Source organism: Arvicola amphibius, chromosome 5 (genome assembly GCF_903992535.2).
Source record: "Arvicola amphibius chromosome 5, mArvAmp1.2, whole genome shotgun sequence".
Lineage (NCBI taxonomy): Eukaryota > Metazoa > Chordata > Mammalia > Rodentia > Cricetidae > Arvicola > Arvicola amphibius.
Window position 1 is genome coordinate 10,175,809 of NC_052051.1, and position 23,346 is coordinate 10,199,154.

At 51.2% G+C, this 23,346-nt stretch overlaps 1 protein-coding gene and 1 long non-coding RNA gene across 3 annotated transcripts in view; one reads left to right on the plus strand and one right to left on the minus strand.

Moving 5' to 3' along the window:
- The window catches only part of Nfatc2 (nuclear factor of activated T cells 2), a 109,120-nt gene extending 89,620 nt beyond the window's left edge, over positions 1–19,500 (plus strand). The window contains exons 10-11 of one of the 2 annotated variants that reach the window (XM_038331684.1): positions 9,169–9,254; positions 15,256–19,500. In XM_038331684.1, the coding sequence (XP_038187612.1) occupies positions 9,169–9,212 (44 nt within the window). In that variant the 3' untranslated portion in view covers positions 9,213–9,254; positions 15,256–19,500. The remainder of the gene's footprint in view (positions 1–9,168; positions 9,255–15,255) is intronic. The other variant, XM_038331683.1, reaches the window with a different exon arrangement.
- On the minus strand, positions 16,108–22,304 carry LOC119815529. Its single transcript, XR_005285528.1, has 5 exons — positions 22,199–22,304; positions 21,246–21,456; positions 19,637–19,819; positions 18,014–18,056; positions 16,108–16,454 (listed from the first exon to the last, which is right to left on the minus strand). It is a non-coding gene; the product is annotated as an uncharacterized LOC119815529 (long non-coding RNA).
- Positions 22,305–23,346: the final 1,042 nt, after the last annotated feature.

Sequence of the window (23,346 nt, forward strand, 5' to 3'; positions counted from 1 at the left end):
CATAAACTGAGGATGGCGGAGTGCCTGTGAGATCCCAGCAGCTGGGGCACACAGATTTCTGGGAGTTGATGGCGTCTTTTGAATTCTCAGCTTTATTGGGCACTGACAAATGAACTGATCCCAAGCTGATTCAACAGTTCTCTCCGTGTCTTCCTACACATGTGTTGAATTGTCGTCAGCTCTCAGATGTGGGGAAGGGGTGGCCCGCTGATATTCCCTGAGTGCAGTTAGCCTAAAAAATTTGCTTGGCCCACCCACACAGTGTTTTGGTTTTTTTTTTTATTAGATTAGATGTCAGCGTTAAAGAAGTGGGGCATTGTACAGAAAATTGTACGGTGTCCCTTAGAAAAGCCAAGAATCTGGCTCCTTTTGGCCCCCCTTCCCTCACAGCTGTCAGGAGTCAAAGGCAAGGGAGGCCCAGGCATGTTAGTGTCCTCTGGACAGCGCCACTTGCCCTATCCACAGGCCCACCATTTGCCTCCTGCATCTGAACTACTTAGCAGCACACCATCTGCTGCTGGCTCTCCTGTGCTGACTGGCTTTGGTCACACTCCTGTGGGGACCCATAGGCATGTAAATTGAGGAGCATCATGACCCCTGTGGCCACCTAAGGTAGCGCCTCCAGTCCCCACTGCCTCTGTCAGTCTGCTGCCTTCCTCCTTATGGCTGAGGGACCTTCAGGAAATCTCTCTCTCCGTTTGCGTGTGAGCGCTTTTGTGTCCATGGAGGTCAGAGGGTCAATATCAACTCTTTTTCTCTTTCACTTGTCACCTTACATTTTTCGAGTCAGGGTCTCTCTCTGAACCTGGAGCTCACTGACCTGGCTGGCTGGCGACCCCCAGGGGTCCACCTCTCTTCCTAGAACTGGGATTATTAGTATATGCCAGCACATGTAGACTTTTTACGTGGGTTCCCGGTCCGCTTGCTTGTGCAGCAGGAATTTACGCCGAGCCGTCTCCCAGCCCACCTTGTTCGCTGTTATTTTACCACGTGTTTGCATTAGAATTAGAACAAATTGTTCTAAGTTTGTCTTACCCCACACTGCTCCATTGCTCCTCTATTAAATTGAGCCCCAAATGTTTCATAAGGAGGGGCCTATCACAGAGTTTTACTGCAAGAAACATGAACGTGGTGGTTTGTCCTATGAGGAATTTCTCCTGGCCCAGCTTCTTTCTGCTTCTGTCGTTCTGGTGGGGGGAGGTTCAGCCTTGTTCTCTGCCTCTAGAGGTCATTTATGGTAGCATGGCAGTTGAGAGGTGTGGCAGGCTGCATCCCAGGTGGTGGTGTAGCCTCACTGGGAGGGGTGTGACTTCAGGTGACCTGTCCCTGGAAGTTAGTAGTACTTGCTAGGGAATGCTTCCCCCAACAAGTCCCCTGGTACGCTATCTGCGCTGGGTGACACTTTGTTCCCATCCAGCCAACCCTTCCTCTCCGGTAAGCTGGAAAAGGGCTGGAAAGGGAAGCTTCCCTACGGCCACAATGAGAGAATTCAGTGAGACGGGCAAGCCAGATGAATGCCCCAATTCTTCTCCATTATTTACCGCTTTAAAAAGAATAGGTTGGTTTATTAACATCCTTCCCTGGTATCAATTGGAGTTGTGTGTACGTGTGTGACTAATTTAGAGCCATTATGAACTCATGGCCTTAACATAATTGATGTTTTAAGGTTTGAATGGCCGATTTGAGCAGGTCCCTTTGTCCCTGCCATCGGCTGGGTCTAAATAAGGACTTCCTACCCTGTCTTGTTCTGCTTAGCAATGTGCCTGAGGCATCAGGCAGGAAAGAGTCCTATGTGTTGACTAAGGCTTGCGTGTTTTATCAACTATATGAACAAAAAAGAACCAAAATTACATATTACCTATTGATACTCCTTGAGAGCAAATTTAAACTGGGGTGCCTCTGACCTTTGAGCCCCTCTGATTGTTTGGAGAAGGCTGGCTGGCTATGACCCCTCAGTTTTGACTCTAAAAGAGTCTGGATACGTGGCTCAGTTGGCAGAGTGCGGGCAGACTCTGGGTTTCTTCTCAGCACCACATGGCGATGGGGTGTGCCTGTCATCCCAGATCTGGTGAGGTAGAGGCAGGAGGATCAGGAGTTCAGCGTCATCACTGGCTTACAAAGGGAGTCTGAGGCTAGCCTGGCCTTCCTGACCTAGTCTCTAAATCTTAAGGACTTTAAAAAAAAATTCCCCACTTTTACCATTGTCCTTTCTAAAATGCAGGGCTCACTGTTTCAGTTGCTCTGTAAATGCTCATTATAGATAACATTTATAATACATAGCTATATACTCAGGGATATGTATCTGTGTGTGTGATGCACATCTCATCCTGGGTCCGAGCAGAGCACAGACTCTGGCCAGCTTGGTATCTGGTCACTTTCTACATAGTCCCGCCCTGCCCGTCTGTGACGTCTCACGCTCTGTAAGAGGTGGTATAATCTTCCGGGGTCTGGGTTTTACCCCTAACAGCAGGGATGGTGTGTGGCATTTCTATCAGTGAGTGGCTGGCTCTGATTCAGAGATGGCTCCCTGAGTTCCATGCTCATGACTTCCTTTTGTTTCTCATGAGTTGTCTAAACTGAAAGACGTGCAGGGCCCCACTCTGTGCTGCAGGATGAACACTGTTGGGCCTCAGTCCACGCTTTTATAACCGACCAGGGGTTCTGAGTTCACCAAGTTTAAGGGCCAATGAAGGACCCTTTCTCCCCTGACATCATTAAGAGATAACCTCATGTCACCTTCTAGCATAGGAGCCCCTCCCATCACCCTGCACAATTCTACTTAGGGTTGGCGTCCAGGGCCATGGTTTTCTGAGTTAATCACTCATAGTCCCATCTACTAAGATGTCCATTCTTGCCCATGTGGTCCACAGGGGCTGTCATTAGCTTCTTCACAGCAGACAGGGCTCTCCCGGGGCCTTGTCCCCCACATCAGTTTCTGTCTAGCCATGACACACTTGTGTCAACCCTTTATGGGGGGGGTACATAAGCTGTGCTGACTTGTTAGACCTCTCGTGGGTCCTGGAACAGGCTGGCTGTCTTCTTCTACTGTGTGTCCCTCCATTGAGCCAGCTCTCTGGCCCCCAGAACTCCCCTGAGGTTTAGGTCAACCTTAGATCATGGACTCCTCAACACAGTTAAGGAAAAGATCTTGCCCAGCAGATGAATGGTATGGCCGGAAGCTCAGGGCACCGTCCTCTGCCTTATGACCAGGACACATCCAAGGAGGACAGCCCTGAACATCAATACACAGAGATTTTCCGTCTGACCTCCACAGCCACCTGTACAATCTGTCTCTCACACACAGTCCCTGTACTGCTAGGAGCTGCCTTCCAGAAGGCTGTGTTTCTAGCCATATGCCCAGGGTCTCGCTCTGACCCATCCAGAGCCAGGTATCTGTGCACACTGGTTCCTACTAACATGTCTCGTACGGGACAAAGTAGGGTGACATATCCAATCCTGGGACCTGCACAAGACCTGTATGCCATGCTTCTTTAGATACTCCAGAGGTGAGCTTGACTGGCCAGCTGCCCATCTCCCAGTGGCATCTCCTGTGCACCCCTGACACACAACCGTGCTCCTCTTTAGGCCCCTAGACAGAGCTCTGGGCTATTGAAAACACTGCCCGAGGTGCCTAGTGGGTGTGGGTGGCCGGGGTCAGAGGGTGCTGGGGTTGGGTCCCACAGCACCGTCCTGAGTTGCTTGGATCTTGCAGATGTGTGTACCTCCTAGGGCACAGCTGAAGGCAGGCAGTTCCTTCACGACCTTAGGGCTTGGTGCAAACTGCTCCACCCACCCCCACCCCACCCAGCAACATGCCATTGCCTGGCTAGCACCTCTGCCTCACTTGAAATTGGAGGCTCAGAACTTCTGGGTTTACTCATCCTGAGAGCTGGGGACAGTTTGGAGCAGGGCACTTTTCTCAGAAGACCTGAGGCCTTGCCGTGCATGTCTGGCTGCTGGCTGCTGGCTGCTGCTGGGGCTAGCTTCCCTAGGTCTCTGGTTTGCAGCACGGGGTGACTCAGAATTCTATTCCACACGTGGTCAGCCTGAGGCAACTGGTACTCCGTGGGGGCAGGATGTGATTTGTACTTCTGACCCTCCCCCTCCGAAGGAAGAGGACCTGTGTGAAATGGATGTAGGCTGAGAGCCGCCATCTTCTGCCCGGGTTCCCATGTTGTGGGTAAGGAGGCTGAGAAGATGGGTTCTTCCCCATAGACCCTGTGACTGTAACACCATGCTGGCTGGGTCTTAGCCACCATCGCTGATGCCTCCAAAGCCTGAAGTTAGGAATAACTGTTATCTTTATGGCATGGGATGATCCTATGAAAGGACACAGCAGTCTGGCTGTGAACAGTGTCTCCCTGTGGTACCTGTCCTGAATTACAAGTCCCTTCCTTCGTGTGGCCCATACTGAGCAGTTATTGCCTTCCTGGGAGTGTAATGGCTGAGTAGGATGGAGAGCTATGGAGTGAGGCTGCTGACTAGAGAGACCTGGAAACCCATAAAGATGCCAGGGACAGAGGAAGGGGAAGATGGGCAAGGATGGTCACAGGCAACGTGGAGGCGACAGCAGCTCTTTGAGCAAGACTTGTCACAGGCTAGCTCTGTGGTCCTGGTGGGCAGTCCCTTAACCTTGATGCCTGCCTGTGAGCTTGGCTTAGGACATTATGGAGAAGTGACTTGGGCAAAACAGGCCTCTTGAGACAGTAGCGTCGGGCAGGCTGTGTAACAAGATCATAGACATCCATCTCTTTACAGTCCTGGGAGCTGAATGCCCAAGATCAGGGTACCAGTGTAGACAGCTCTGTGCTGGGCTCTGCTGAGTTTACAGTTAAACCTTTCTGCTGCATCTGTAAGAGAGACATACAGACCACCCCTGGGGCTCTTGGGAAGGCATTGTTCCCTCACGTCAACCTCATCTTGTATTTAGTGAGGTTTGGCACAGAACCTAGGGTCTTGTGCATGCTAGGGAAACTCTCGATCCCTTAGCTTCATCCCCAGACTGTAGGTCCCGTCTTTAAATGCCATCACATAGGGGCTAACAGCTCACAGCACCAACTTGGGGGTCAGAGAGAATTCTGTCCAAAGCGAGTAGCCAGGAGGAGGGTTGGACTGAGTGGACAAAGCAAAGATACATATGCACGCTATACTGGTCACTCCAGGCAACCACTGAGTCATAAGTACCACTGCTGGGCCAACAGTTCCCATTAGAGGAGACTTAAGATGGGGTCCAGGCCTCACTTGGCTCCTACGCAGCTTCTTTCCAGACAGGTAATGAATCCGGAGTGCAGGAGGGAGGCACGTGTGCCTGGGGCCATCTGGGGGAAAGGGCAGACTTTAGCGCCCAGAACACAGAAGCAGTTGTCATAGCAGGGAGTGCAGCACAGCACGGGAGGTGGGCTTACCTCGGCACTTGAAGTCTATGGATACATGTGTAGGGCATCCTGTGTTGGGGACTCGACTGTGAGCAGGTGGTGGCACTTGTGGCAGGGCATAGAAGAATCTAGAAGGCGAGTTTACGGGAGGGGCAGAAACTACCCAGTCACTTGGCATATGACTGGCATATGATGGTAAAGTCTCTTGAAGTCCAGTCAGGAGTTGGGGAATCTTACCCTCAGTGAGGGGAGACTCTGACCTGTGATGAGGACGGGAACTGTGAGAGAAGCTTTGCTTGCTGCTGTGGTTTGCACCTGCTCCTCCAGCAGGAGGGCTGAGCTGCCCTCCCCTGGCCTTGGTCCCACCTGGCCGGCACACACAATCTCAGAAGTTGCCAAGTAGCCTTTGCCTCAGCCTTTTAAGCCACTGAGATGCACGGTTTCCCAAACAATTAGTTGTTTCATCTCATTTGTGGTCACGGCTGCTCTGTGGCTTTGGATGGTTGCTTCCTGAACTCCGGTTCACAGAATCTTGCATCAGCCTTGATGTTAAGGCTTGCTTCATGGCCCGTCTTCTTGAAGAGTCTGGGGGGGGGGGGGCGGGGGGCGGGGCACAGCGAGCATGCAGAAGGGAGAGGAAGTTGGCACGTGGCTCCGTTCAGAGCCTTTCTGCTAGGCTTGCTGCTGAGACAGCTGTGTGGTCACTTGATTGACAGGAGAGGCATTGCTTGGGAGACTTCTGCTGAGCTGGGGTACAGAAGCCGGCCGCAGGGTGAACTCAGCCTAGGTCTTGACAGAGAGTCTACACCTCCTGGCATTTCTTCCCAGGCTTCAAGTCCATATGCAAGCATCCGAACATGGGCTGTGTTGATGTCCTGGGAGCCAGCTCCTCCCCTGGCCTACTGGAACCTTAGAGCCATCAGACTGAGCAGGCCCCTTGACCTGCCTCTGCTTCCCTTTGGCTTCACAACTCACAGCTCTTTCTAACATGTGCTGGGCCTTCTAGCCACATGTGCCTATGGCCCCAGGAGTCAGGAAGCCAGCCACAGGACAGATCCTTGACTCTGACAACTTCTCCTGTGTTTATTGTAATCAGTGTAGCTTAAGCAAATCACTTCTTGACTGTTGAATCACAGTGCTCATGGCAGAAGAGTAGTGTGTCCTGTTTAGTCTTCCTGTGGCCTTGTAGGAGACCCCCAGAGGGGGCAGTGAGTCTCAGACCAATGGCTTTGGGACATATGAGGAGGGTGCCTCAGGAACATGAAGCTTTTACACAATGCCTCTTGATGTCCATCTGCATATTCCCAGAAACTGGCCAGAGCCCTCACAGGGGTCCACATAGCCTACTTCCTGTGTAACACGCAGGGATACAGAATAGTAGTTCTAGTTATCAGAGGGTTCTAGACCCCCTTCTCTTTGTTAGGAGACGATAGGTAGCATTGCCGAGCATAGCTCATGCCACAGCGGTGTCAGATGAGAGACTGTGCAAGACTTTGACTGCCACTGTGCTTACATTCCAGAAGCTTCCTGAAGCAGTTAGCATCTTTGCTCAGTGCATCCTGAAGGTCTTTCAGATTTGGAAAACCCTAAATGGGAGTCCCTGGAGCTGGCTCCTGACTGACAGGCTCCCCAGGTCAGGAGAGGGGTGTAGGGTGAAAGGGTTTGCAGCCCCAGGAAGGCAAGGTTGGTGCAAACCCCAAAGGGGCTCATTAGGAACCAGAGCTAGTAAATCACTACCAGAGAAAGGTTGGTGGGGATTATAGGCCCTCAATAACTTGGCCTGAGAACAGCAATTCCATCAAACCTGGAACTTTTGCGAGGCTGCGGTTGGGGCTGCCTGCATTTCACCAGCACAGGGGGATATGGTAAGAGGTTGGAATCATGGACCCAAGTTGAGCTGTATGTCTCAGACTGAGAGAGGCCCTGCCTCTGGCTTTATGCCTCGGGCTTCCACCAAGAGCAGCTGAGAAACCTCATCACTAACAGGAAGAGGTGCAGCACCTCGACTCACACAAACAGTGAGGGGTACTGCCTTTTTGAGGTACAGACTCCCCTTCTTTGGTACCAGCTTTTCAGTCCATGGAGGCAGGGCAGGCAGGAACTCCGACTATAGCACTAAGCAGTTTGGTGCTCTGGTCTTAAACATATGTAACCATATGTAACACTACCATCGCCTGCGGGCTGCTTAGCTTGGTGTTATGGGGACACAGTGAAACCCTTAGCCATGTGGTATTTCTGAGCTCTTTTTCTAGGAGCGACAAGTGGAGGAGGGGAAATCAGCCTGCCGACAGTCAGGGACCTAAGCTGGAGGCTGAGGCCGTGGAAGAGCAGTTAGTCCCTCTTCCAGGACAATGCAGAAGCATTTGAGTAGACAGGGGCCATAAGCTCTGAGAAGGTGTCAGCATTGCTGAGGATAGTCATCTGCATTTCTCACAGTGGGAACAAGGTTTGCTTGCATTGCAAACCCTGGGTTTGGCACCACATATACTGACATGTTGGTACATGCCTGTAATCTCATGGTATGCAGATCAGAATTTCAAGGCCATCCTTAGCTATGTGACACTATTTCAAAAGAAAATAGTGAATGGAGCTAGAAACAGTACATTGGGAATGAGGGGAATTGGGGATTTTGAAGAAGTACCAGCTTTTGGGTCTGGGAGACAGAAGGTTCAGAAACGAGTTTGAGCATGATAGTAGACATCCTAACTATGCCATTCAGGGGTGCTGGCCTGAGGCAAAACTCCTAACATGGCCATTGGCGAGGGTGTTATATCTTTAACACTGGAAGGAATGGCCTGATAACACTTGCTCTGGATTTTGGAGGAGCTATCATAGTGTAGACACGAAAGGCCAGACAGGGCTGTCTCAGGGCCTCATACTCCCTGAACACTGGAGAGCAGCCCTCTGTGTCTCTAGAGAGACTAGGGAAGACAGGGTCCCCACATCTCCTACTGTCACTGTGAGAACACATGGACAACATGGGCCGTGTAGTCCCAGGTCAGCCTTGGACCCACCCCAGCCCTTTTGGAAGTTCTGGCGTGGCTTGTATGTGCTGAAAAGAAGGCCCTCCTCTCGGATGAGGCTCCAGGGAGTCCTGCCTCTCCTTGAGAGTGGATTCAAGTTCTGCAACGCCCAAATCCAACAGAAACCTCAGAAACACACAGTTCTTTGCATCAAAGGAAGCTCAGGCCTACGTGTACCCTCCAGAGGGGACAGGGAAGATAAGATCTCTGAAATCTTGAGTGGCAAGAAGCTCGCTCCAAGTGGAAAAGACAATAGATGGGTTTAAAAACAATGGCAGGTCTCCTGCTCTGAGAAACAAAGGGCATCTTCATTGTTCTGAGGAGCAAGAGGCTTTGAAGAGAATTAACTTCAGGGAAACTCTTTAGGAAAGCATGGGAATCCTGAGGTGCTACATCACAGTATGTGGGTCCCTCCTGGGATTCTTTTACTGTAGGCTCCAGGGGGAGCCAACTTTTTCTTTGTGACAGCCATAGAGACTGGTGAGAGGCCTTCGTGTTGCTTAGAGACTTGTACAGCTCCTCATTTTGCTGATGGATTTTTGCCTCAGAGACTACCCCCGCTTTGCATAAAGTCCCTTGTCTCAGTGGTACTGACCCCAGTTGTTGGGTTCATTCAGGCCAGGAAGTTAATACAGAATTGGCCAGAAACTCTCGTCCAAGGGTGAAGTTCTGTCCTGGGTTATGTGGCTAGGAACAAATTTGAAGTATGATAGAGTTCAAAGGTAATTTTTCCTTTTCTTCTCAAAAATGGTTTTGCACGTCTTTTTCAGAACTGATAGACACACACCTTAGCTGGATACAAAACATATTATGAGACCGAGTGACTGGTCTTTGATCCGAGAAATCAAAGTGAAAGGTAACTGATTCTTCTACTTCTCCCTGGGGTCACCAGCTATGTTTGCTTACCTTGAGTTTATGGTTAAGTCAGAGAGAAAGCACCAACCACAAGGCTCTCTGCTCGTTGGCCAACTGTCCTTGCGGATTCCACTCCTGACAGTGCCAAGATTCTCAGTCTGAGATGGGGGTGGATGCAGGGATTTGCATGCTGTTCTGGGGGACCCTGCACCCTACAGGAATGGGGGTTCTGTATTGAGTAGAAGCTCTAGGAAGCTGATTGAGCAGGAGAGTGTGTGTGGCCTTCTCTAGTACACAAATGACCTTGCTTGGCGTCCTGTCTGCATCGACTTAACTGACTTCGACCTCTGGGGCTGCTTAGAAGGATCAGGTGGCTGAACCAGACTGGTTGGGGCAAGCTTGTCTCTGACAATAGTCCCTATGAGTAAAGGAGGAAATGACGACTCTCCTGTGCCCTTGCCACGTGATCAGCCTGACTTTGCGGCTGGCCCGCTGAGCCCTCTGGGACAGCAATTAAGTTGGCACTGCTGGGGTGCTAGGCCACTTCTTTTTGTCAGTGGAAGCAGCCCCTTTACCTCCCAGGCAAGGTCCAGATGCCCTTGGCAGAGTCACACTAAAAATCTCAGTAATAAATCAACGTGTAAAAGCCATGCCTGCAGGTGTACCAATGAGGTGGCAGTTCAGACCCCTGTTCCCCACTTCCCCCAAGACAAGGGATAAAGGCGCCCCAATACAATGCATCCTTGCTGGGAAGGCCAGGTACTCATCTCATGCAACAACAGGGATTCAGACTTCGCTGAGGTCAAAGGGCATTCACTGTACCAGCCACCCCCGGCCCAGAAGTCAGGCTGATAAAAAAAAAAACAGATGTTTTCTATGGAGAGCGAAGTCACTTACAAGGCCCAGGGTGCACGGTGCTTCTTGGGCCTGGAAACTTGGAAGATGCCCCAACTCTCAGCCTCCCTCTGACCCCAACACTGACCTGGCCCTCAACCAATTGTGGGATTTTGTGCTTTCCACTGGGCCTGGATAGATGGCCTGACTATGTTCTAGAGCCTGCTCTAGTGGTCTTAGGTGTCCAGAGCCCAGGAAGGGGACAGAGAAAGATGCAAGGTACGTTTCTCCATAAAGTAAGCCCTGCGATTACATCCTCAGGTAGCATCTGGGCTGTGAGTGACAGGAAAGGCCCAGTCCGAGCTGGGCCTTGACTCTAGAGGACACTCCCCCAGGATCGTCTCCTACATCAGCAGAAGAACGGGGGTGTGGGGGTGCTCCAGGCCTGTCCTGACTGCAGGAGGGGCTCTCTGGCTACAGTTTGGCTGGATGGTAGAAAACAGTTGAGGTTTGGAAGAGAGGCAGCGAGGCCTTGCTGTTCCTTCCTGCAGTTGCCATTCTGGAGTAAGCAGCTAAGGTGGGGGTGGCTGTAGGAAGAGCCCCTAAGAGTCCCTTCTTTAACAAATCCCATGACAAGCCGGTTTTAGCTACTAGAATGTTGCCACTAAACCAACCCAGACTAGTTTATAAGTAATACTAGTTGAGGCTCTGACTTCCCCAGATTAATGAACCCCAAAGTAGACAAAGAAAACACCCTACTCTTTTTTACCTCTCTGCCACTGGCAAACTATGGTGGTGAGGCCTGACCTGGCCCCCATCCTGTTTCATCAATAAAGTTTTATTGAGACATATTGATGTTAATTTGCCTATAGCTGTCTCAGTAGTTGAGAGAGGCCTTAACAGCCACAAATCTGAAAGTAGAACCTAGTCCTTTACCAAAAGGGTCTGTTGGTCCCTGGCATGGCCCTTTCAATATTGTCTGTTGCCATTTTTTATTGCTTCATAGTATTAGAGTTGTATTACTTCTGTATATGAGTGGTTATCTCTGCTAAGGGAAGATGCTATTATTTTGATGCATTTTAAGCCTATCCATCTTCTCTTTCCTGGTGGCAGCCTTGAGGCCACACTGAAGTTAGAGATACGTTCATCCTTAGCCCTGTCTTTAATGGGGTTAGCAGCACTGTCCCCTTACCCATCCTGTTCTTAGAATATGGTGCTTTTGGCAGACCACCTGGCTCAAACCTGCCCACTAAACTCAGAAGCTAGCTGGCCTTTTCCTGCACAAAATACAGCAAGGATTCTGGGTCTCCAGAAACAAAAGGGGGTAAATACTACATCTCACAGAACAATTTCTTGACCAGCATGAAGGCTGCAGATTAAATAAGTTGATACAGCGGGCCGGATTCACATCTAAATCTAAGACCCATTGCCTGATGCGGCAAGGGACCTCCAGTCTCTACAGCGCCTGACCACAGCATAGCCATGTTCCTAGGGCTGAGGTAGGAATTAAATAGTCCTGCCATGCTCAGAAAATCTGCATGGTTCATTCTCTTGTAGATGAAATTTCTCGGTCAGTACTAGCTACCGGAAACACCAGCTGTGCGTATGATCCTACGCACGGCGCAATCTGTGAGACTTACGGATCCAACACTGACTTCTAGGGGGTGTGTGAGGGAAGGAATAGGTACTGTTGGAACAAAAACAGACAGGAAGTTAGATTTGGAAGTTGGTTGGGCCTGTGTGGAGGTGCATGGACCAAAGTGGGAAGATAAGCTGGCAGAGGAAGGAGATATACAGAGAAATTATGGGATGGACAATAGGGGAGGATCAGACTCAGAACTCTGAGTCACCCTTGGGAGCCCTACCCAAGTCTGACATGGAGCCTGAAGTGTCTAGCCTTTTCGATCTGTGTCATCATGTCATTGCTGGGTATTTCCTGTGTCTGGGGCACAGGATGCAGCCAGGTGTCTGAGCACACACAGCAGTAGCAAGTTGCCAGGAAGGGAGGGTACAGGAGAGCCTATGTCCAAGTTGTGGCTGGCACGGGCAGAGGATGCAAACCCAAGAAGAGGCAGGGATGGCATCAGCCTGGTGGGGGACACAGAGGATCAGAGGTTTGCTGGTGGCATGAATCGGAAGGTGGGAGCGGGAACTACGCATGCTTAGAGAGTGGTGGGCAGTGAGGTGGCTCACACAGGGACAGATGACAAGGTCCTCCAGGGGAACTCTGGAAAGCAGGTGGGGGATTGGCCCAGAGCAGGAGTTTGGGTATAGGAGAATTTAATCATGATGAAAGAGAGAGAAAGAGGGACAGGGAAGGAACAAGTCAGTGATGGGGCTGAGTGGGACTCTCCTTTCTAATGGGGGGAGATAAAGGGCAGATAGTCACAGTGGGCATTGTGGACTCCCTTCAAAGGGTAGCAGGCTGTCCCCTACCCTAGTGGCCTGCAAGGGGACACCTGGATGGAGAGACTGAGCAGAGAGCCCCTCAGAACTCGGGGCCCAAGTTTTAGCCTGACATAGAATGATACAATTTGCCATCATCTGGTTGGTGTATGTTCTAGAACTTTCCCCTGCAGCCAAGGGTATGTAGGATTTCAGAAAGAAAAGCCACTACCACAGAGGTTACTGGACGTGATAGCAGCCACTATGTCAGTCTGCAATGTAAAGATCTGAGATGGGAACCACTGCCTGAAGTTAGAAAACACAGCACCTCTCCCTGGCTGTCGAGAGGTCGTTTAGCCTCCCAGGCCCAGAGAGTTGACCCTGTGCGAGGGACTGTGGTGCACAAAGCAATATCAGCTATTTTTTTTTTTTTTAGCATACCTGGGCTGTGGGAAGGTCCACAAGGGGTTGATTGCTCTTACTCCAGAGGCTAAGCAAACAAGGAAGGCCATTAGGATCCCGACTTTGAAAAGCTTTCATGGAAGCCGCTAGTCCTGCCCTCTGTATTCAGCTTCCATTCCATCCCCAGAAGGCTGGCAGCTCCCTGGGCCCTGGCAGTGCTGCGTTAGCAGAGCCGGAGTTGGCATCCTTCCTTGAGCTTCCCGTTTTAGGCCCCAGTGAGCGAGCTGGTGCCTGAACACCGAATACAGTACCCTCACATGTGGTCCCAGCCAGCTGATTGTAGGAGTCCAGCCCCTGGGGTCCCATTAACAGAGCTATTTTCCATCTCGTAAGTGTTCATTACGATGGCGTCCCAAGGCTCGTTCTTGAACATCCCCGACATCTAGCGCTTTGTTCTGCAGCTCCACACATCTTCTATCCAGGGCACTGTGGTCACTGATTGGTGATGTACCCATGCTTGCGGCACCAGGAAGCAGTAACATTTTTGGACCCAGTTTATAGGTTGAGAAACTGAGGCACAGAGCGGTTCTGTCAGTAAAGCCAGGCTCATAATCAAGTCACAGCAGAAGTGGTATTCCAACCCCCACTGACTCCAGCACACACGAGGAACACTGAACTGAGCCCCACCTTCTCTCATGCAAAGCACTGTGGGTACACCAGCGTGCTCCTGACTATGACCGCTGACAGTGTCGACTGCCATACACCAGGCTTGATGTTCTCCACTCCACGGTTGATATTCCCACAGCAGATTTTAGAAGTCCACTCACAGTGGTGCACGCCTATGATCCCAACACTCTAAGACAGAGGCAGGGGGATTGCCTGTTGGTTCAGGGCCAGGCTTGGCTACGTCAAGTGCCTAGACTGTATGTCCAGACCCCATTTCAAACATTGTTTTAAGCGAAAACAGCCAATGAGATGGCTCCGTGGGTAAAGGCACTTGGTGACAAGCCCCATGTCCTGAATTGTCTTTGAGACTCACATGGTGGGAGAGGACAGACTTCTACAGGTTGCCTTCTGACCTCTACTTACATGCCATGACAAATCCTCACCCGGACACACACGCTAAATGTATAAAAGACAGGATTATCCTAAGGGGACTACACTGCTGTGACTCCCGCTCCAGAGACTCAGAGACAAACCTGGATTAGCCCGTTGTTTTTAAAACTTTACCTATGCCCATCCCTGTTGACGTGGGGTCACAGACTCACCTAGGCAGGGGCCTCCTAGGACAGAGCACCTCAGACTGCAGAACCTGGAATGAGGAAAATCTCCACAGTTCTCTGCCCTCCACGCCATTTTGAGCTCTAATGCTCAGGAAACAGTGCAGATGAGAAACTGAGGAGGGTGTGGGGAGAAATCTTCCCATCCTGGGGTTGGCTGATAAATGTTGCCAAAGATGTGCACTTAGTTTGGGGACAGGCTATGCAGCCTCCCGTGTGTGCTGATGATGAGAACAGCTTATCTCTGGGGATGCTAAGGGAAACCTGTGACCAGATCTTCCGTGCTAGGATCTCACACCCCATCCCAGTAACTCACACCTCAGATGAGCTGCCCAGCTGGCACAGGCCAAAGAGCTCCTCCATGCCAGGGGCTGGCATTATGCCCACAGTTCCTATTGGAACCACATATGTACAGGGAAGGTGACTGGCTTCCAAAGCCCCTCTGAGGACCCCTCCACTTCTGGAGCCTTGAAACAAATCCTTGAGTGGTGGTGGAGCCCTCATTGTGCTGATGGGAGGGAGGGAGGGAGGGTGGGAGGGAGGGAGGAGTTTTGACTGGGCAGTGGTGGCGCACGCCTTTAATCCCAGTACTTGGGAGGCAGAGGCAGGTGGATCTCTGTGAATTTGAGGCCAGCCAAGGCTACACAAAGAAACCCTGTCTCCAAAAAAGCAAAAAAGAAATGTTATACAAGTGGACAGCCAGTTAGCTATACTGTGGAACCCACCCCCACCCCCCTCTGCCCCCACCACCTCCTGTCACCCTCACCCCTCTGCCCCCACCACCCCTGCTGTCTTTTTAAGGGTCCCTGAGTTTGGGATTTTGTTTTTTGGTCGGATGTGATAGGATCATATACTCGGTGCTTTGAGGACAAGACAGGCACAGAAGCAGTTTGGTCGACACACGATGACTTAAGGACCCGAGATGAAAGGGGACAGTGGGACACACTACCATGTGAGCAGTCAGCTTGGGGGGGGGGGGCTTGGGGAGGCGCAGTGACATAGGTGAGATCGCCACGAGGAAAAACACAGCAAGTGGCATCTAACTGGATGCCTGGTTTGGGTGACATCTCATGTGTTTGTTTATTCTGTCTCCCTTTCTAGTTAATGAAATCATCAGGAAGGAGTTTTCAGGACCTGCCCCCCGAAATCAGACCTAGAAACAGCCATTATCGCAAGACGCCTTCCATCTTGGACCCCTTCTGTCTCCCCCTGCCTTCTCTGACTGGAACACTGTGTGTGGGCTCAGCGCAGGCTGTTGCTGTAGGAGCCTGCTGCCGCTCAACACTCAGCTCAGCTGATGTCCATGGTGACTGGATGAGAAAGCCACTGCCTGCTGACCAAAGCCCCGTTCTCAACTCACCAGGGAGCTGAACTTGCCAGAGACCCGGAAGCTGGCCTGGGGGAGAGAACTGGAGAACTTCGATAGAGCCTCGGCCCACGGACATGGCTCCTCTCTCTCTTGAAGGGTGTTTAAACAGAGCAACCAAAAGAACATGGCCCAAGAGCCCAACTTTTGGGCTCGAGAACCCCAGGTCCCTGTAGGAGCCAAAACCGGAGAGTCTCATCTCTGCCCCAGCTGGGCCATAGCAGAGCTTTATTTTCAGTCTTTCTGAAGCCAAACTGCCTCGCCCTGACAGGACCACCTGTCCCAACTCCCGGCCTTAAGTTATAACACGTGTACACTGTTTGCCAGCTTCTGGGCCTTTGTTTTTCTCTGCTTCAAAGAGCCAACCAAGGAGTCCGCAGGCTGGGCCCTCTCAGCCAGCTACTCCCTAACCCTGCTGCCTGCACCAGACCTCTGGTGGAGTCCAGCCCGGGCTGCCTGTTGAGAACAAAGCTTCCAAAGGCTCCCCTCCACCCTCCTCCCGGACAGAGCCTCCTCCCTGGAGCTGGGAGACCTTCTGGGTCCTTGCATTGACTGTTACAGAGCTGAAGCCACCTAACCCAATCAAAACCTGCAGGTGTTTGTCATGACTTCCACCAAACAGAACGACGGGGCTGAAATCTCCCCCTACCCTAAACTCAAAGCCGGAGCGCGCTGGCATAGCCCCATTGTTCTGTTTCTTACCTGGATGCACACAACGTCACTGTGGAATCCGAGATGCTGTCACATGAGCTGCACGCGTAACTCAGACCCCAGCATGTGCCTTCGTGTGGTCAAGGCCGGCTCGTGTGTCCTGTGGTGTCCTCTGCTCTCACACCACAGGTCTCCACAGTCTTCCTCCCCTGGTGCAATTTTTTTTGCTTTCATTTTTTTGCTCTTCCTTTCGACAGAACCGCTTGTCTTCACCACAGATGCCCTGTACACATTGGGCAGGCATGTCAATGACTTTCTTGGCTCTGTCTGCTAGGTAGAGGGCCCGAATAGCAAGCCACAGTGGCTAAATACCCTTCATGAGTTTCTTACACTCTGGCTTTGCCAAGGCCGTCCAAGGGTAAATCTTCTTGGGAGCTGAGCCAGCTACGGCTAGCTCTCCAGACAGAGACCCATACCCAGGGCTCAGCTTGAGCATGAAAGTGTGACTTCTTGGTAATATAGCCTTTCTTTTCCCTAGCAGCAACACCGGGCTTCCCTCCACCCGCCCCAAGCATACAACGGAGCAGAATTCTCTTTTGAACCCAGAATGTCCACAAGCAGTTGGGCACTCAGCCTCTGGTCCGAGGCACTTCCTAAACAAAGGAAGCCTCTGTGAAGCAATACCCATTTCTCTGGGGAAGGGTGACAAGGGCTTGGTGAGAGATCAGTTCTCACTTACCCTGGCTGGGAGCCACTTTTTGCACATGAGGAATCGGGCCCTTCCTCGGATTATCTCAATGTTTTACCCAAGTGCCTTCCTGCAATTGTAGTGAGCAGTTCAGCTGCATTGTGTATGGTGTGAGAAAGGGCTAACTCGTTTCCTGTTCATCTTCTAACCATGTCAGCAAGAAGGCTTCCCGTAGTTCAGACTCCTGTACGTGTGTGTGTGTGTGTGTGTGTGTGTGTGTGTGCGCACGCGCGCGTGTGTGGCAAGAGGGCTTCTCGTAGTTCGGACTCCTTTACCTGTGTGTGTGTGTGTGTAAGAGGGCATCCCATAATTCAGACTCCCGTACCTGTGTGTGTGTGCAAGAGAGCTTCCTGTAGTTCAGACACCTGTGCCTCTGTGTGTGTGCATGTGTGCAAGAGGGCTTCCCGTAGTTCAGACTCCTGTGCCTCTGTGTGTGTCTGCAAGAGGGCTTCCCATAGTTCAGACTCCTTTGCCTGTGTGTACAAGAGGGTTTCCCATAGTTCAGACTCCCATACCTTCGTGTGTGTGTGTGTGTGTGTGTGTGTGTGCATGCAGGAGGGTTTCCCATAGTTCAGACTCCTGTGCCTTCGTGCTTGTATGTGTGTGTGTACGTGCCCTTCCCCCTAGACTACCTTAGCTGAGTAGTCTAAGAAACCTTCTCATACTCAAGTAGATCAGGAAGCCAGGAGAGAAAAGTAGCATTTGTTCCCAGACAGGCCAGAGAAAGAATACGAGCAGAAGACAGCTATCAAGGAGGTTTGGTCAGTCGTAGACGCTAGAAGGAAACTTCGCTGGTAGTGATGGCTTATACACCATTCCCAGAGTGGGAAGATATAGTCTGATCTAGGTCCGTGAGGAAAATATGCCTGAGTAGTGAGGGTGGCTGTGTTGTATGTGAGTCTGAAGGGTCGAAGCAGAAATGTGTCCTTGTGAAATCCATGGTAACATTAGTGTGGCACTCAGACGGTTTCGTCTTGCTGAATGTGGTATTTAACTCTTTGAAGTCCGCATATCTGCCTGATTGTACAAAGACAGCTGCTGGGGAGTATATATATCCACCCAGATTAGGATGGTATTAAATTTTATTTTCTTACCTGGATTTTGGCGCTTTTTATCTGCCCTCAAAATATCTCATCCCTGTTGGAGTTAGAACATATTTATAAATGGTCAGATGTCTTTTTAAGTTTTTTTAAAACATATATATCTTGATTTTCTGTAAGAGAAATGGTGTATTCTTGAATTGTTTTCTCATTCCAGAAAAACAAATCCAAAGGCTTGGGTCCCCATCAGGACCTCGGGATAGGAGAGAGGGAGCTGGGCCAAGAGAGCATCTTTTTCTTGCTTGAGAAAGATACCGACTCCTTCGACCTCAAGCCTGGGTTGTCCCTGAGAATTGTACACAAAGGGTTTAGTTGGTAGTTTTGATTTAAAGCCACCAAATCCTGTCTTTTCATGAACTGACAAGATCCTAAAGACAGGCTGATGCTGTCAGAACCAACCGTGTGGAGTCCTCACAGGAGACCCCATGTGCAGCATCCACAGGACAGCCACCCTTTGTCCAGAACATCATAGCCATGGACAAAGTGAGCTAGTTCCTCCCAAGACCTGGGATAGCTCGTTCACGTCCAGTGGTCTGGTCATCTGTCACATCCCCACCAACCCTCAGCCACCAGTGGCACCGCCACACAGAGAGGTCGAAAGCAATGTACTCTGTCACTCAGAACCAAAGAGAGACTGAGTTGGTTTGGTTTTGCACTACAGTGCTCAGCACTGACAGACTGTGGGGGAGCTGCTGTATTCATTAGGCACTCCAGAAAAGACATAGGGGTGGCCAGGCCAGGATAGACATTCCTGAACTCTGCGGGAAGGGCAGCCTTGAGGAACCTGACACACCTTCACCGCTGGCGTCTCCCAACTTCTGCCATCAAGCTTCATGGACCCAAACCAGCCAGCTGCAGAGTGAGAGCTTCTCCTGCAGTCCTGCCCGCTGCTAAAATGAGGTGACATCACCTTCACCGCTGAGCAACTCACCCGTGCCTTGACATACAGCCTCCATCCTCGTCTTAACCCGGTTCGTTTACACCTAACTCCAGTGTTGGGCAAGATCAGTGCTTCCCTGAGTTTGGCTCTCTGGGATCACAGAGGGGTCCTGGCAGTCAAAGGGTTAATGCTGTCTCTATGCAGCCCCTGGGGCAGATGGGAATAAAGTTCCCTGCCCTTTCAGGTTTCGGATGGACTGGGCACTGAGGGTGCTGTGGCTGTGTGACTAGGAGCCACATCTCTGGTTGGCCAGAGCACACTGTGGGAGCATCCCAGACATCCTATCAGAGAAGCCCCTGCTCCCCCTGTCACCTCTCAGCCCTCAAAGGGAGTCTCACCATCCTAGAGGTTGCCCCCATGATGCCTGAAGACCAGGGTTTGGGGAAAAAAAATCCCGACTGTCTTGAGGAGTCAGAATATATCACATTCCTATGCAAAACAATTTTAATCTCCAGTTTCATGTAGTTTATTTTTGCTATATGTAAAGTATTTTTATACGGCTTGTATGATGACAGCTTAGCAATAAAACAGTTGAGAGCAACTTTTTCCTGGTTCTGTCTGCTTCTCTGGGAGGCAGGGTTGCAGCAGCCTCAGAAATGGGGTTCAGATAGCAAGGAAGGGAGTTTTCGTGTGTGCACAAAGAATATCATCTCAAGAGGAACCTGCTGTCCACTTACCCAAGGTGACAGAGCCACAAGTTCAGCTCAGATCTGCTCCATCCTCTCTACCCAAGTCTCTGTCATCTTCCTACTTGTCCTCTTTTGGGGGTCACAGGCAGGAACAGACTGAGTCAGCCTTAGGCTAACTTCCAGGAAGTCCCAGAGTATCTGAAGTCATTTGGGGGCTTTCTGTTTGAGCATCTAGAAAATTACCAGAGAAGAGAAGAGGGACATTTTAAACCTGAAAACAAATATTCCAGAAAGTTCCAGGACTTTCTATATGCCTTCTTCATCAGAACAGCTTTTCCCTTTTCAGAGTTAAAGGGCCCCAGGGACGTGGAAGGATTTGCTATTTCTTAAGTATTGATATTAAACATTTTCTACCCTTGAGAGCTTTGCTCTAAAGTCCTGGGCCCTGTGCCTCTCCACTCGACCATTTTCTGCCCTTGGAATGTTCTAGACTCCACCCCTGCTCCTTTCAATGCCAGCAACTAGCAGGACCACGTGAACAGGTGTCCCAAGGCCTGACAGGAGCTTGCATGGGTCCTTGTGGCTGCAAATACCTACCCTGCCTGAAAGGCCACAGGGCCCTCTGGTGGCTTGGATCAGAAGCCCAAAAGTCCCACAGTCCAGAGGGTCCAGATTCCAGAGCACATGGCTCCACGTAGCTAGTGTGGGTTCCATTTTTGTATGTAGGACCCTGTGAGGCAGGGCCTACAGAATGCCACTTAAATGCACTCTTGGAAATGGCTCACCTGGCTTGAATGGGTAGGAAACCCCCCGCCTCCACACCACACAACCAGTACCTATCCAGTACCACACGCTGCAAGCTGGCTCTACCCTTTATGGTGTTCGCTGAAACTGTGGGCAACTGGTTTTCCTCACTTCTGAAGCCCCTTGTGCCTTTCCTGAAGGGCAGCAGCAGCCAAAGACAAGGATAAGACTATCCTACCATTCTAAGTAGACCTGCCTGCTGCATCACTGAATGAAAAGAGAGAGCATAGCCCGAGGCAGGAACATCTAGGAGAGTCCAGAGTGAGCTTGACCCTGAGCCGGGCCACAGGAGGGGAAGGGAGAGCCAGAACAAGAGGCCAGGACTGTAAAGTGTAGACCAAAAAGAGCCAGATAACCAAAATGGATGGATTATATAGGGAAGGGCAGCTGGGGAAAGGGCAGCCCATCCTCTGGGCTGGAGAAGTTTAGGGTACAGGTGGGGACTGAAGGATTCTGGGAGAACGCGGTGGCCAAGTCCTCCCAGCTCAATATGTTAAATAGATACCTCAGCTAGCCATTTGTCCTGGGTCTGAGACTAATCATCTCCATGCAAACTTCACCTAGTAAACATAAATTTGACCCATTCTTCTATTTCTCCTTTACAAAATGCTGGCAATAGTTGCCACCTCCCAGGTGTTAGGAACGTGAGAGATGCTGGCTCGTATTTTGCTATCAGTTCCCTGTAGCATCAGCAGCCCTCGGGCTTCCGTGTTGAGCTTCAAGCTCCTGCTGGGACCTCATCTACCGCGAGGTCTGGGAAGACATAATAGGGGTTTGGGTGTGCTTGGTAACTAGACTCTAAGAGCCAGCAATGAGTCTCTCCACTTTCCAAAACTCCCAGAATGTACAGTACCTGTTGTCACTCAGGTGACACGCAGCAGCCCGGTGCAGTTTTTCAGCAGGGGGAAGCATAACTCTGGGTTGGTAACAGTGGGGACTTCAGAAGACTTAGGGGAGAAAGTGGGACGGACACCAGCGCAGCCCCTTTGGGGTCATAAACCAGAAGGAAGCACAGAACCAGGCTTGAGTCTCAAACAGCAAGAAGGCTGGAACCACAGGAATCACTAATAAATGAAAGTGAAGGCCACAGCCCCCATGAGGCTGAGGGAACCGGCCTCATGACATTTTGTGGTACAAACATGAATAAGTTAGGACAAAACTTTCCTCCCAGAAGGCCACTCTCTCAGCCCACCTGTCCCCACTTCCTGGTAATGCTCAGAAGTGGAGGTGTGCATACATGTTCCCCCCGCCCCCCTGAGACTGCCCTGCCCCAGCCTCTCCAAGAATGCCTTCTTCCTCCCTGTTCTATACTCTGAAATTACAGGTGCATCACGACCAACAGGTACACTGCCAGGGCCATACCATCTGGTCCTTAGCCAGATTTCAGGGAGGGACAGTAAACTACAACCTCCATGACAGACTTGCCAAGTTCCCTCAAGGGCGCCCCACCCCCACCCCGGGCAGAGTAAACCCACAAGGGTCTGTCTCATGGCCTTTGCTCCTAATGACACGAGCCACACAAGGGCAGGCTTCCCAGGACCGCCTTGGACAGGGCTGCACAGACCCCCTTCTCCAGTTCCAGATGTTAGTACATCCGTGTGGCTTCATGGTGCCAGCCACAAGGCATTTCTAGTTAACATGCCCGAGATTCCCTGTGGATTCCAGACGTGCCCATCCACCTCCTCGGCCCCTCATCTTTGCCCCTCGCAGCTTTCCTCCCTTGCTCACAGACCACACCATCTCCCAGTTCTGTTTCTGTGTTCTTAGTGCCGGAAGTGCTTATAAAAAAAACACGACTCTTCCTACCTGACTACCAGGTTCCATGTGAAGTCCACCATGCTGAGCCCACTGTGCATGAGATCTCCTGGGGTTGACTGTTTCACCTTGTGGGTCCTGGCAGAGGACAATGCTTGCCTTGGCTTCAAGCCCAGCACACAGTAGGACCTTGGGGGATGGGGTGTGTGAATGAACAGCTGCGACCAGCTTTGGCATGCACAAGAGGCAGGCCGCAACAGGAAAATTAATAACTTCCTAATATTTAACCCATTTTTTCAAAACCAAACAGTGGACTCAAGAGAGGCCTTGGCCCAGCCCCACGGGGCTCGGTGTGTTCATTTCTGGTTACACAGTGGTTGTTTTCTGGCAAGAGCCAGCTCCCTTCACTGCAGAAAGTAATAAGGACGTGACTCCCTCGGGTCCCCAACCTGCCAAGTCGTCATCTGCTCCCCGGCAGCCTACAGTCACCTGTGGCCCTCCTGCCTGTAAAGCTCTCTCTGCTGGAGTTCAGTGGCTCCTAGGGGACAGGCAAAGGAAGGGCGGGCAACCAGTTGCTGTTTACCAGACAATGTGAAACTGGAACTTCCCCCAAGGAGGACGGTCCCTAAGGTGATCAATGGGGCTGCTACCGGGACTCCGCAGCGCCCACTGCAGGCCACATGAGAACAAGGCACACGGCCTCAAAACCTCCAGGGACTACCAGCCACCCAGGCTCTCCTTTGTCCTCCACCTGCTGCCAGCGGTCCCCATGGCCTCTGAGGACCACAGGGTCTTCTGCATGACTCCAGTCCTTCCTGAGGCCCAACCTACCAAGATTGGGTTGGGACATGCTTTAAGAGCCGAAACGCGCAATCTCCCAAGGTCCACAGCCTCTCCCTGTTTCTTTGCTTTTCATTCTGTTCATAGTGGGCTGTCAAGTTCCCCTTCCTGGCTTCCATGAGTCCTTAGACCCCACTCTCTGCACCTCTCCTCTCCCAAAATGCTGTCTTTCGTCTCCTGCCTCATACAGCCCACAGTAAACAAGACCATGCTCCCCTCTCTGGAACCGTACCCCATCGGCTTCCAAGCCCACCCCACCCCATCCACACTCCCACCATTACAGAACTCAGGGACAACTGTAGGACACTTAGTGCCTAAAGCATCAATAATTTATAACCGTGCAGGTCCGGAGATCAGAA